Source organism: Squalius cephalus (genome assembly GCF_949319135.1).
Source record: "Squalius cephalus genome assembly, chromosome: 2".
Lineage (NCBI taxonomy): Eukaryota > Metazoa > Chordata > Actinopteri > Cypriniformes > Leuciscidae > Squalius > Squalius cephalus.
In genome coordinates, this window is record NC_137123.1 from 62,096,356 (window position 1) to 62,110,143 (window position 13,788).

The 13,788-nt window shown below is 40.3% G+C and overlaps 1 protein-coding gene across 2 annotated transcripts in view; it reads left to right on the forward strand.

Annotated features, from left to right (window-relative positions):
- LOC307146818 (CD48 antigen-like) overlaps positions 1-9,616 on the forward strand; it is a 122,194-nt gene extending 112,578 nt beyond the window's left edge. The window contains exons 4-5 of one of the 2 annotated variants that reach the window (XM_079851119.1): positions 4,213-4,365; positions 9,097-9,606. In XM_079851119.1, coding sequence (XP_079707245.1) covers positions 4,213-4,365; positions 9,097-9,197 — 254 coding nt within the window. In that variant the 3' untranslated portion in view covers positions 9,198-9,606. Of the gene's footprint in view, positions 1-4,212; positions 4,366-9,096 lie in introns of both variants that reach the window. The other variant, XM_079851118.1, reaches the window with a different exon arrangement.
- The last annotated feature ends 4,172 nt before the right edge of the window (positions 9,617-13,788 follow it).

Genomic DNA, 13,788 nt, shown 5'->3' on the forward strand with positions numbered 1-13,788 from the left:
ATCTACATATGCAGAGCTGCTCGCAGATGAGCAATGGTGCCTAAAACTCGCATATTTGGCTGACATCTTTAAGCACCTCAATGAGCTGAACATTAAAATGCAAGGCAAAGAAGAAAACCTCCTCTCCTCGTCTGACAAACTGCGTGGCTTCAGATCTAAGCTCACACTCTGGCGTTCCTTTGTGGGACAGGGCAGGTTGGATATGTTTCCCCTGTGCATTGTGCATGTAAACAGCAGTACACTTTCTGATCTCATTACCCAGCATCTGAAATCTCTCGATGAGCGATTTAAATAACCAAAAAAACAACAACATTCAAAATCAATTTATTGACTCTAACGTGACGAAAACCAACAAGAAAATAAACAATTTACAATGCACCCCAAAATAAACAAAATATAAATACTCTAAACACTCACATTCACATTCAAGAAAAACAAACAAATCTACTGTGACCGCGGCAGAAACTCACACCAAATACAGAGTTAACGGTAATAACGTTACACCTGAAAGTAATTCCAAGCAGACACAATCACTCAGAATCAAATAACTGGAAAACAAATCTACCAAAAAAATAAATAAAGAAATGCCAACTAGTAGCGAAATAAAAAAATAAAATAATAATCTTTCAAGCCCGCATAGACATGCTTGACTTAAACGTAATGGTGTGTAGAAAGCAGCAGCTTTAAAGAATGAGTGGCGGAGAGAGAGCGCGCGCTGTTTAATGCGACTGCTCACTTAACCCGCTTTAGCGTCCGTGTAGACCTTCAAAACAATAAACAAGGGTTACGACTAACAAAGTTATCAACCTGTTACCCACCCGATAATACAATAAAGTACTATCCCAGTTTTATTACCTACCAGAGAATACGATCAAGTTACACTTCAACATATACCATAAAAGAATCATGTAACAGCCTTGTTGATTGCAACAGCTGGTGTTCCGATCAGTTAAGCTGCGATGCCACACCGATGGAAGCCCTGAAGGCACACCGTACTGAAACAAATTGTCACAACCCAAGTCAGGACAAAAAGAAAACTTCCCACTATGCCCCAAGATGGTACCAAACCTACCTGGGAGTAAGCAGCAACCCACGCGCACAAACCCTCAGCCACCCAGCGGCACACTCAGTCCGTAGTTGCGACAGGAAGGGGCAGGCTTTCAACCATGACGCACCCCAGGAGGCATGAATGAACGGTTTATATGCCCCAATGGGCGAATGCTCATTGGCCACCTACCAAATTGTACTGACGTCACACGACTTCACTATATTCTACCCCTTACTTTTGTGTAGTCGCCCCGACGATAAGCAAACCCTTGCCACTCAATTCCAGGGCCTAAAGTAGGCAGAGACAAAATTAAACAAAAACCACCATAGCGACAACACACTTAAAATCATTTACAGAAGGCGATGGATATGCTTCACCGCACTTAAAATCTACTGAGAATACAGAGAACAATGGATAGGCGTCATCATACTCAAATCATTCAGGCTAACTGGCACTCATACCGAGAAACGAGTGGCACACAAGTTCTCTGCCATGACGGCTGCACACCGAGAAACGAGTAATACACAAGTTCTCTGCCATGACGGCTGCACACCGAGAAACGAGTGGCACACAAGTTCTCTGCCATGACGGCTGCACACCGAGAAACGAGTGATACACAATTCTCTGCCTTGACGGCTACACAATGCGAAACACTGGTTACAAGTGCTCTTGCCATAACGGCTATACAACGAGAAACAAGTGATACACTAGTTCCCCTCCTAGATGGCTACACAATGAGAAACACTAATTACAAGTGCTCTTGCCGTGACGGCTATACAACGAGAAACAAGTGATACACAAGTTATCTGCCTTGACGGCTGTGTGCACTAACTTGGGCACTTCCTAGTACCAGTCAATGGTGGAGGTATGGAGGAAAAGCCTGTGGCAGAGGTGCTAGGTCCAGCAACGCTAGCCCCCTGCAGATCAGACGCCCCCTCCTGTCGCAATCTCTCGTTATCAGCTCGAAGTTGAGCCACAAGCTCTTTAAGTTCCTGTAATTCTCCCTCCATTATTATAATATATATATATATATATTTTATACCCAACCCCAAGAAACATCACCGAAGGGAGTCAAACCAGAAACTGCCGTCTCCAGAGCACACGCTGCTGCTTTATTCCTACAAAAGAGAGAGAGAGAAAAAAAAAAAGAAAACACACAAAAATACAGAACAAACTACTATACGGTCCCACGCCTCTGCCAAAAATCCTGTGGACCCTGCCGACTGCGCCACATGTAGCAAGTGGCGCTCGGGAGCGGCAGCTCTATTTTATATGACATTGGGCAGAACAACAATTTATAACCACGCTCAATTCAGTTTATTATTTCCGACTACGCCATTTAATATAACCTCTAAGCTAAGGCACACACAGATCCTAACAACAGTTGGAGTCAGAGACATAGGTGATTGAAAACATATATATTTTATTAATTGTTAAAAGACAGTTCTTTTTTTTTATAAAAGGTGTTGACCAGCAATCACTCTCTTCAATTTACTAAGTTCTAGAGTTGGCTGCAGAGGAACCTGGGCTTACCCAAAGGGCAGTCTCAAGATATCACCTCTATGAAGAGTACTCTATTCAGTGCACACACACCAGCACAGCACACACTCCACAACTCATGTCAGAGAAGACCACGACTATAGTGAGGACCCTACCACCTAATTGGTCACTCGTCTGCCCCTCGGGTGCCCAGGTCCTGCCAACAAACAAAAGAAAAAAGACATTAAAGAGCAGTGTTATGCAAAACAAAATAACAGCAAAATAATGAAAATTGTCATACAACTCCTTGATCGTCACCAATCAAAACCAAAAGTAACAAAAAAAAAAATCACATAAATTCAGCAATATAATTTAATCACAATAAATGGAAAAAATATATAAATTCACTAATACGATAATTGGATTCAAAACAAAACACAAATTCAAAAGTACTCAGTCTTTGAAAGTAGTTAAAGAAATAAACAACAAAAAGAAAACAACAAAAACTCAAAACATATCACGGAACAGAGTAACCGTTTGCTGGAAACAGTTCACTCGAAATGGCACAGGGCCGATAATGCTCATTCAGAAAGTCGGCATCGTCCTTATCGCATGCCTAAAAGCAAAACAGAAGGTGTTACACTGAGAGTTCTTCTCCCTTGGCTTACGCTCGAACAGTATACTCACAACAAAGCATGCTGTCCCAGAATCACTATCCCCAAGCTATGCGGTAGATGGAGCCGAAGGTCTCCGACAAGCTCGTTGGCATGAAGCGCCAATAGATCGTACACTAAGCATACAGATCAGTCAGATTACTCGCCTAGTCAAAGCAAACCATAAAACTTCATCTACAAACCACCGTCGCATACAAATACTTCTCTTACCTGTCTCAAATGTCCACATTCAACTCTCCAAACAAGCACATAGACCCGCCAACAGCACCGCCAGTGGATAAACAGCTTCTGCAATTTTTTACAAGCAGCACATTTTACGCTGACTCCAACAGAAAGCAGCAGGGCGCATGGATGACGTCACGACCCCGGATGACGCATACCAAGGAACTGGTAGCTCATGCTCTTATACACACCGGGCGCCTGGCCATTGGCCAAACACTAAACAATGACGTAGGAGGTAGGAGGGGTAATAACCCTTCCTGCCACATGTTGATGTCAAAGTTTGTGTTCATTCAGACTCAATGGCATTTAATTTTGCCAACATGCTTGACATTCCCTCATCTTTACAAGGAAAAAGACTATGCAAAGTAAGAGAAAATACAACCCAGATAAGGTTAACTTGGTACTGTATTGGGTAATACTGTAGATTCCATACTGTAGATTACATTTTAACTTAATGAATTTAAACTCTGCTAAGTTTTCTTCAATACCTGTTTGAGTCTGCCCACGTCTTGACCTGTTTGAAGTGAACACTATCACTCGGGAATAAGGTCTCTAGTGCATCCCTAAACACTATCACTTGAGATCTCTAGTGTCTAGCCTGAGCAATAATCAAACAGACTCCAGACAATGCCTTTGAATGTGCTTTCATCATTAATTAATTCATGAAATAATGTTGGATCTTACAGTATTACCCATGATGCGGATTGTAGGATTTTAAGCTGCTTAAAATAGATGTTTTTTAATGATCCACTTGTCTGTTATTGATTTCATGTGGTCCATGTCTTACAGGTTCAGGTCCAGGTTTTGGTAAACTCTTTGCCTTTGATTTCTGGGTCATGGTAATCACCCTAGCCGGCGGAGGAGCTCTTCTGCTTCTGCTGATCTGTGTTCTCATCATCTGTGAGTGTCGAAGCTGTCGGCAACGTATGAAGCACCAACAAGGTTAGCAACGTCTCCATCGCCTCTAAATAAATCAATGAGCATTTGCGTTTTCAACAAAAGATCAAACTGAAGCTGTAGTTGTCTTTGTTGAGCTTGAAAAGTTCCCGTTTCAACATTTTTCAATGCCAACTCTTAAATACAGTCATTTAAATAAAATTAAACATTTCTGAACATTCCAGGTTTCTTTGTCTTCAGAAACCGCATTGTGTGTCTGTGTGTGCTACACTATCTGTCTGTCCACTTTGCTAGGAGTTGGAATTCCAGTTGTCAGTGTGGAGAAAATTTCTCAATGTGAGAAAGAGAGAAAAAAAGAGAACATCATGTCGCAAACAATCAGGAGATGCGTGCCTCCCTGTTCACGGCCCATCGCTGTTAATGATATAGTTCTGCTTTGAGTGTATGGGGAAAGAGCATGACAAGTGCGAGCACTGTGCGTTTTTCTCCATTAAAGTTTGCGAGTCGATCTGAGGAGCGAGAGACGGATCTGTTCTGTTCGCTTGCTCTCTCTCCAGATCGGGATTTCCTTTTTCCTGATTCCGAAGCGCGGCCCGGGGCTTCTTCAGATCAGGCAGAGGACGCTGCATCACTTGTTGCTGGTGCCGCCTCCGAGCATTCCTCCCATGATGATAATAATAATAATATAATAATTCGTTACATTTATATAGCGCTTTTTCTGAGACCTCAAAGCGCTTTACATAGATGGGGGAATCTCCTCAACCACCACCAATGTGCAGCATCCACTTGGATGATGCGACGGCAGCCATATTGCGCCAGAACGCCCACCACACACCAGCTTACTGGTGGAGAGGAGACAGTGATGAAGCCAATCAGTATATGGGGATGATTAGGAGGCCATGATGGACAGGGGCCAAGGGGCAAATTTGGCCAGGATGCCGGGGTTACACCCCTACTCTTTTTCGAAGGACATCCTGGGATTTTTAATGACCACAGAGAGTCAGGACCTCGGTTTAACGTCTCATCCGAACGTCTCATGTTTATTATCACATGATAAAGCGCAGGAGGAACTACTCGAGGTGGTAGCAAGGTTACAACCATAGACTGTAAAAAATCTGGGACATGGGTGGAGCTGAGATGCCTGGTTGCTGAAACCACACCCGCCTAGCCTAGCTCAGGCTAAGGAGCTAATGCTATATGCTACTGGCAGTACCAAGTGTGCGACCACACAGGGCCTCATACTAAAGTGACAGCTGACATAAAGTTCATGTTTTTTCCCTTCGAAATACTATAAATAGTTAAAAGTGAGACTGTCTGTATCGTGATGTTGTATTATTCTGCTTTTTAAAAATGTTTTATGCAGTAATATTGCTCTGACCGTGTGACAGTGATTCATGCGCATACATGTCAGTCAGCGCGGCATCGCATGTCAAGTTCGTAGAGAGCTTTATTAAGTCCATTTACCTTAGAAGTTCAAGTAAATGCGCTAGAAATCCGCGCTCATTCAAGGATGTGCATGTATTGCATGGACGGAGAGAAAGCACTGACACCTGCAGGATTTCATCTGACAGTACTTTTTATTTAACACAAAAAAGTTAAATAAGCATATATAGTCCATCTGTTCCGTGAGAGCAACGGTAACGCAGAAAGAGTGTAGCTTCTCTATCTATAGACGTTTTTAAATCTGAACTCCAAAAAGCAACGAAATTGACATCCATGAGTTCACAGAGGAAAACAACTGAAAAACAGCGCTGGTTGTTCTCTCGATACTCAACAATGATGGAATCAAACGGCGTCGGCGAAGGTATAATGTCGATGTGTGTATTAAATTGTATGAAATAATCCCGAAAAAAGCACAAACACGGCAAAGATGCCAAGTTCAGCAGCTGAGATTAGCTGTGGTAACGTGACGCTAACAGACAAATGGCTAGCAGTGACAGCAGCAGCAATCCACCTGTCACTCAAGTGGCCACGCCTTTAATTATGCAGAAGTTTAAGGCTTAATATAATTTAAATGGATGAGTTATAAAAAAATTCACCCCCTTCACAGTTGTCATGAAGGGCAAAATTAGCTATATAGACCAAAACCACTTTTTGCACCAGGCTGTAAACACTTTTTTTTCTGCTGTAAAGTTGGATGTTTTAACATGGGGGAGATACAGATTTCAGTCGATGAATTGCAGTTTAATTCACTTCCGTGTTGGTTTCAAGAGATAGACAGGGAGGTTGCCGCTCGGTTACAACTGGACTGGCCACAGGAATAACCGGTCACACACAAAGGTGTTCTCAAAGCGCAATCAAGTAACCCGAAACATTTTCTAAGAATCCACACTTTCAAAAACGAGTAGAATAGCTGATAATCAAATATATCAAAAATTTTTTTTTTTCATTTTTATCATCACTTTTGTCTACCATATGTAGATTTAGTATTACTTGGTATTAATTTGAGAAAATATAATTCCCAGTGCACGCTAACTTACCAGATTTACTCCATTACTCTCGTTGTATAAATTCATCTATTCCTCCTCAGTTTAGTGAAATCTATCATGCTAACGCTGTTGAAGGATTTTGAATGCTGTTGAGTCTTCCACTGGGCCTGATGAACTGACTACTCTTCTCTATACAAATTGTTCTAATATTTTAGATGTTATTGCACCTTTTAAGTTAAAGACACCCAGACATAAATCTTATTTTTGGCTTGACGACAATGCTCGCTCTCTTAGGCGGGCATGTCGTCAAGCGGAGAGGAAATGGAAACAGGATTCGTTAACTATGTCTTGTGAGTTTTTCAAAGAATGTTTATTTAACTTTCAGAAAGCTGCAAAATCAGCTAGGTCTAAGTATTTTTCAGATTTAATTACTACACACTCTCATAGACCTAGAATTCTGTTTTCCACAATTAATTCAGTAATTAATCCAGGTTGTCAGTTTCATGTAGAACCCTCAACTAAACTTTGTGAAGATTTTTTTTACAGTTTTTTTTCAGATAAAGTGTTAGCTATCCGCTCCTCTTTTACCTTGCAGTCATCAGATCTGTCACTGTTTTTGCTGGCAAGTTCCGGCTTCTTTTTCTTGTTTTCAAAGTGTTTCTTTGAGGGAACTTTGTGATTTGGTCAATAAGATGAAGAAAACTGCCTCTTCACTTGATGTCATTCCTTCTGAGATTGGCCTCTTTTTCTGAAATTGGTACTTCCATTCAGTCAGTGATTAACTCGTCTCTAAGTGCTGGGGTAGTCCCGAAATTTTTTAAACATGCTGTAGTTCAACCTTTGCTCAAGAAACAGGGTTTGGATGAAAACTGTCTTGATAATTATCGGCCTGTCTCTAAGCTTTCATTTTTATCTAAACTTTTAGAAAAAGTTGTATATTCACAATTGATTTCCTTTTTGAATGCAGCTAAATTAACAGAACCTCTCCAATCTGGTTTCTCTGCCCATCATAGCACTGAGTCTGCTTTGCTTAAAGTATTCAATGACATTTTGCTTGCAGCGGATAGTGGTAAAAATTCAGTTCTGCTGCTTCTTGATCTTACAGCAGCTTTTGATACAGTTGATCATGATATTCTTCTCTGCCGGTTAGAAAATTTGTTTGGTATTGGGGGTATTGCTTTGCAGTGGTTTAATTCATATCTTAAAGACAGGTTTTTTTCTGTCGAGTTGGGTAAGTTTTCTTCGTCTGTTGCTCCTATTATCTGTGTAGTGCCTCAAGGATCCATTTTAGGGCCACTCCTTTTTAATTTATATATGCGACCTTTGGGAGACATTATTAGGAGACACAAAGTTGCATTTCATTTATATGCGGATGATACCCAGCTGTACATACCATTGAAAGCTGGTGATACCATTCAACCTTTATTGGCCTGCCTAGGGGACATTAAAAATTGGCTTTCCAACAACTTTCTTAGACTTAATGAAAATAAAACGGAAGTAATCGTCTTTGGCCCCTCTAAGTTGAGAAGTTGTCTCATAAATGAGCTCAGCAAGCACTTCCCCTCAGTCTCCTCCCAGGTCAGGAATCTTGGTGTCATTCTGGACTCTGAACTTTGCTTAACTAAACAAATTAATACAGTTGTCAAGAACAGTTTTTATCAGTTACGGATTTTTAACTTTTAATGATCTGGAGAAAGTCATTCATGCTTTTATTCACCTCCCGCCTCGACTACTGCAATTCATTATATTTGGGTCTTCCTCAGTCATCCATTGCACGCTTACAGATGGTACAAAATGCTGCTGCAAGGCTGTTGACTGGGGCAAAGAAAACAGATCACATTACACCAGTTTTGGCCTCTCTTCATTGGCTTCCTGTCTATTTCAGAATTCAGTTTAAAATTTTGTTGTTTGTTTTTAAAGCTCTCAATGGTCAAGCTCCATCTTATCTCTCAGATCATCTTATTCCTTTTTCATCCCCCCAGATCATTAAGATCTTCTGATAGAGCTCTCTTAGTTGTCCCTCGTTCACGCCTAAAGACAAAGGGTGATAGGGCTTTTTCTATTGCGGCCCCCCGTCTCTGGAACCAACTTCCACTGGACATTCGCCTTGCAACGTCTATCACAACCTTTAAAATGAAGTTGAAAACATATTTTTATTCCCAGGCATTTTAAATTTGTGATTTTATCTATGTTCCATTGTTTTATTGTATCGTATGTTTTGTTTATTTTATGTTATTCTTTGACTTTGTTCAGCACTTTGGTCAGCTTTGCTGTGATAAATGTGCTATATAAATAAATTTTACTTACTTACTTACAGATTACTAAACACTCTGTTGATATTTTCCAGATAAAAAGGAGTTCAGGCTAGCAGAACTTACTCCAGGTCATACCAGTACAAACAACTCCAAACAGACCACTAGAGAGCAACCGGTGCCCCCCTTCCTGTAAGAAGACCCCATGCCCTGCAGCCCATCTCCGCAAACCCCGCCTCAAACCCAGACTCAACCCAAAGCCCAGATCCATGCTCGACCCCCCAGCCCGAACCAAGAGGAATCAAGAGCCGTACCGACCAATGGAATGAGACTGAACCATAGTATATGGGAATTTCCTAGAATAGTTTTCATTGACTAAAATCCATATTTTGATGGTAGTTTAGTGTCATTAAAGAAAGAGTTTTATAAAAATGAACATTCGATCATATACTCACCCTCATGATGTTCCAAACTATTAGCTATTATTACTAAACTATTATTTTCTTTGTTTCGTCTTAGGCAGAATGTCCAAGCTGTTGTTGTCCATAGAAAGAAAGTAGTTGGTGATTTATAAGCTTAACTTTAATAAAAAGTCTTTACAACTTGTGCGCTGTCCTCCAAGTCTTCTGAAGTCAATTTTTCATGATTTAAAATACCACTAGTAGGCACGTATCTTTCACTTTACTGATACCCATTTCCCTTTAAGACCATGGGCTTCATTCACTGCACATGCTTGGTCAGGATAAGCATCTAAACTTTAAACTTTAAAGCTGTGTGCGTTCATGCAGAGTTTATTTCTCAATACAGAATTAAGTCCCAGCGCTGCATTAAGCAGAAGGAGATGGAGCTGGAGAAAGCGTGCCTCATTGCATCACTTCTTCGAAAATCAGAGACTGAAAATGTAACAGCTGTTCCACAAACCAGAAGTGAACTTGACCCAGGGCAGGTAGAGACTGATATACTCTGTTCACAGAAGGTAGAGTTTGCTCACCACATACCGCATCAGTTAGCTGATAATCCACAGCACTCGACACCTTACAAAGATAAGAGTAATTCTGTTAACCCTCAGCCCTTATCTTCACACTCTGTTCCTGAGCACATTACACCTCCCTCTACATTCAAACCATTACATGCAGAACCTGTAATTGTTGTTCCTTCTCCTATATATGCTGTAGCATCACCAAGCGTGCAAAACAGGTAAAATTGTCTACTGCAGATGATTACCCTCCTACAACAGTGCAGCACTCCTTGTATTTTAATAGACAAACCTCTAGTCTCGGCCAGTCAGGTGCCCAACCTTTCTGCCTAGACCATATATGTCTCAGGATTCCACAGGGACCAGCTATGCCCAGCCACCTACTTTTGCAGGTCCAGTCTCAACCTCATCCTCCAACAGGTCAGTTACATCAACCTGTTAGGCAACTGCAGTTTGACCCACAGCTATTTTCAGTGCCTAGTATTCCATGTGAACAGCCACAAACCCCAGTCAATATGATAGACATGTTGATTGCCAGCTCATGTGGTATACCCAAACCAGCCCTGCCTAAATTTGATAGTGGTAAATAGTCTGACTTTGCCTTGCTCAAAATGGCTCTAGACAGTCTCGTAGATGGTCACGCTCATCTCACAGAGCAGTTAAAATACCAAGTGCTTCTAGACAGATTAAAAGTGCCTACAAATTAGCACAAGCCTACATGCATGACCCCACTCCATACACGACTGCATTGCAAGCCCTCCAATACAAATATGGGCAACCCCGCCAACTTGTACAGAGTGAACTTGGAGCTATATCGAAAGCTCCACCAGTCAGAGTAGGGGATGCTGAAGCATTTGATAACTTTGCACTCTCCGTACATGCTCTCGTGGGCATGCTTCATGGAGAGTGAGAATGGCTATGTACTGAAATGTTGTTCACATGTAGACAAACTTTTAGTTATAAATTACCCCTTACCTCTCAGATTCACTGCACTTTCCCATTAAAGCCCAAAGACAAGCCTAAACCTTATTGCCCATATTGTGACACACATGAGCACTATTTCAGTTTTTGTTAAAAATTCAAGTAACTAACAACTACTGTACCCAAATCACAGAGTGGCTTAAAGACAAAGGCTGTTGGCGCTGCGGACACAATCACAAACCCGAGCCTTGTACCCTCAAGAAGCCCTGTAAAATATGTCAAAAGCAGCATCTTACTGTGTTACATGATGTAACTATACAGGAGCCCAACAAAGTCCTCATGGTTAGTACCGCTCCAGACACCATTTATATTGACCGTCCCCGTCCTCAACAGGTCGTGTTAAAGGTAGTCAAAGTAATTCTGCATACTGCATGCTGAACACTCATTATTCAATTCACATTTATTTGTAAAGCACTTTTCACAATACACATGATTTTAAAGCAGCTTTACAGAATATGCATGAGTCCACATTACAATTTAGAGTGATCTGTTATCAGAGGAAACTGTCTAAGTTATGTATTTCAGAAATGTGCATACAAAATCACAGTTAGCAAAAAAGGTATTAATTTAAACAATGTAATAATTTAATGCAGAAACAATGAGCTCATTGGCGCAGATAGGATTTTTTAACTGGGGGGGACCAAGCTGTCAGCAAATGATTTAAACTCAATTCGTTATTTTGCGTAGTTTGGGGTTTAACTAGTGCTCAAGTAGTTACTTTGCGTAATTTGGGCTAATGATTTGCACTAAAAAGCCATTGTGGGATTCTTATTTGAAATCATGGATAAACAACAATGAACAAAGGTAAACAAAGGCCTACCTGATCACCAATAGCAATGCATGATCAGACTGTTATTTGACTAGTATGCCAATCACCCACCAAAACTTCATGTCTTCAGCAAAGTATGTTTTATTTAAACATTTGCTTATCTCAGCATACAAAGTATCATTATGAATTCTACTGTCTCTCCTTCCTCATGCTGTCTTTTTCTACTGTGGCTGCCCTCCTGCAGATCCTCACTTGACTGACTAGGGCCTGCCTTACTGTCATCAGAAATTGCCTGCAGGCCAGGAGGACAACATTTTAAATCTTATAATTTCAGTTAACCCTCTATACCTCTATAGAATTTCACAACAATGTGAAATACAACGTATTCCTGAGAATTAATGGCTAAAACTACTATTTCAAATGTCTAAGAATAACTCAAAATTTTAAATTTAAGTGTTAATTACAAGTTTGTTGCAATTTATAGATTAGAAATATCTTTCAAATGATGTATGACATATTAAGAAATGTTTTTCATAGTCCATAATTTAAGAATCTATATCCTTCCGTTGCTCCGTACAATAAAAAAACATGATTTCCTGCTATAAGAGGATGTCAAAAGTTTATGTAGGCCTTTATTTGTTGCTTACATAAACCTTGCACCACACAAATTTACTTATTATAATTATTTTTATAGTGGCTTACACGACAGTGAACATACCTCAGTCAATTTATACAGTACAATGGGTTAAATGATAAGATAAAACATTATTTCCTGACGACGATAAATTGATTTATCCAACCATTCTTTTTGTGTTCATTCATTATTTTCCTCTGTCCACTCAACTAAATGCATAGTTATGGTATCCACATTTTGCTGTGTTTGCTAAGTGCAAAAGCCTTCTTGCCATTATTGTCAGACTAGCTATTCCCCTTAACAAATCTAATCTGCCACATCTGGGAAAGTCAACAGGCATAGGATACTTACATTGTTTGGTTTTTGAAAAAACGAGGTGATTGTTTTTTGTCTCTTGTTTTTTGTCTTTTCATTGCCTTTATGTGGCATTTATACAGTCGATTTTTTCAGCTCAGAAAATCACCGACTCAGCTCAGTCATATGATCACTATGGTTATCGCTCCTACAGGCACGATTGAGGCAGCTACCAGCTCATCATAGGACCCCGGCGTCACTCAGGAGTCGTAGCACACACACAGAGAGAGAGTGTAAACATCAGTGGCATTGTGTGTTTATTGACAACAGAACAGCGAGTAGTGAGAACGTGGGTACAAAGTAATGGTGACCGGTGTGGATTGTGTGTCAGCCTGCGTCTGCCCCGACCCAATAACGGCCCACCACTAATATATATATATATAAAACACAAGGTTTGTTGTGCCTTGTAGGCATAGGCTGCAGTGCTGCATAAAATAATAACAATAACCTATAGCAGGCGAAAAATATCTTGATTATCATGTCACTTCAAATGTTTCCATTCATTATGACGTTATGAAATGAGATTGGAGTAAAAACATGAAGCCTAATGTTTGGTGCGTTTTGCTTTTCAAACGCACAGCGCGTTATTTACTGAAGCGATCGAGCCGCTCCAAACTATGAAACATTATTGTTACCATATACATATCTACGTTTGAGCAGATATCCACAAACACAGTATTTAACAGTGACACGGGTCTAAACATTATAATATTCAGCATATATCTAGCAACAGTTCAACTGCAATGTGAAGTTTATGCAACAATAACATTAACTTATTCAGAATACATTTCTTACCTTACATCTTTCTTGTCTTCAAATTGCGTTCTTCTTCTTCTGAGGTAAATCCAATGTAAGCTGACTAAGCTTACAGCGTGTCTTCTAGTGTTGCTTTCGTCAACGAAAATTATGACGAAATATTGTCGTCAACGAACCGTTATCACCTGACGAAAACGAGACGAGACTAGACGTAAATGCATGGTCATGTGACGATGACTAAAATACATGTATAATGCAATATCGTTGACGAATAAAAACAAAACTAAATGTGGTTTACAAAATAAAAACTATGCTAA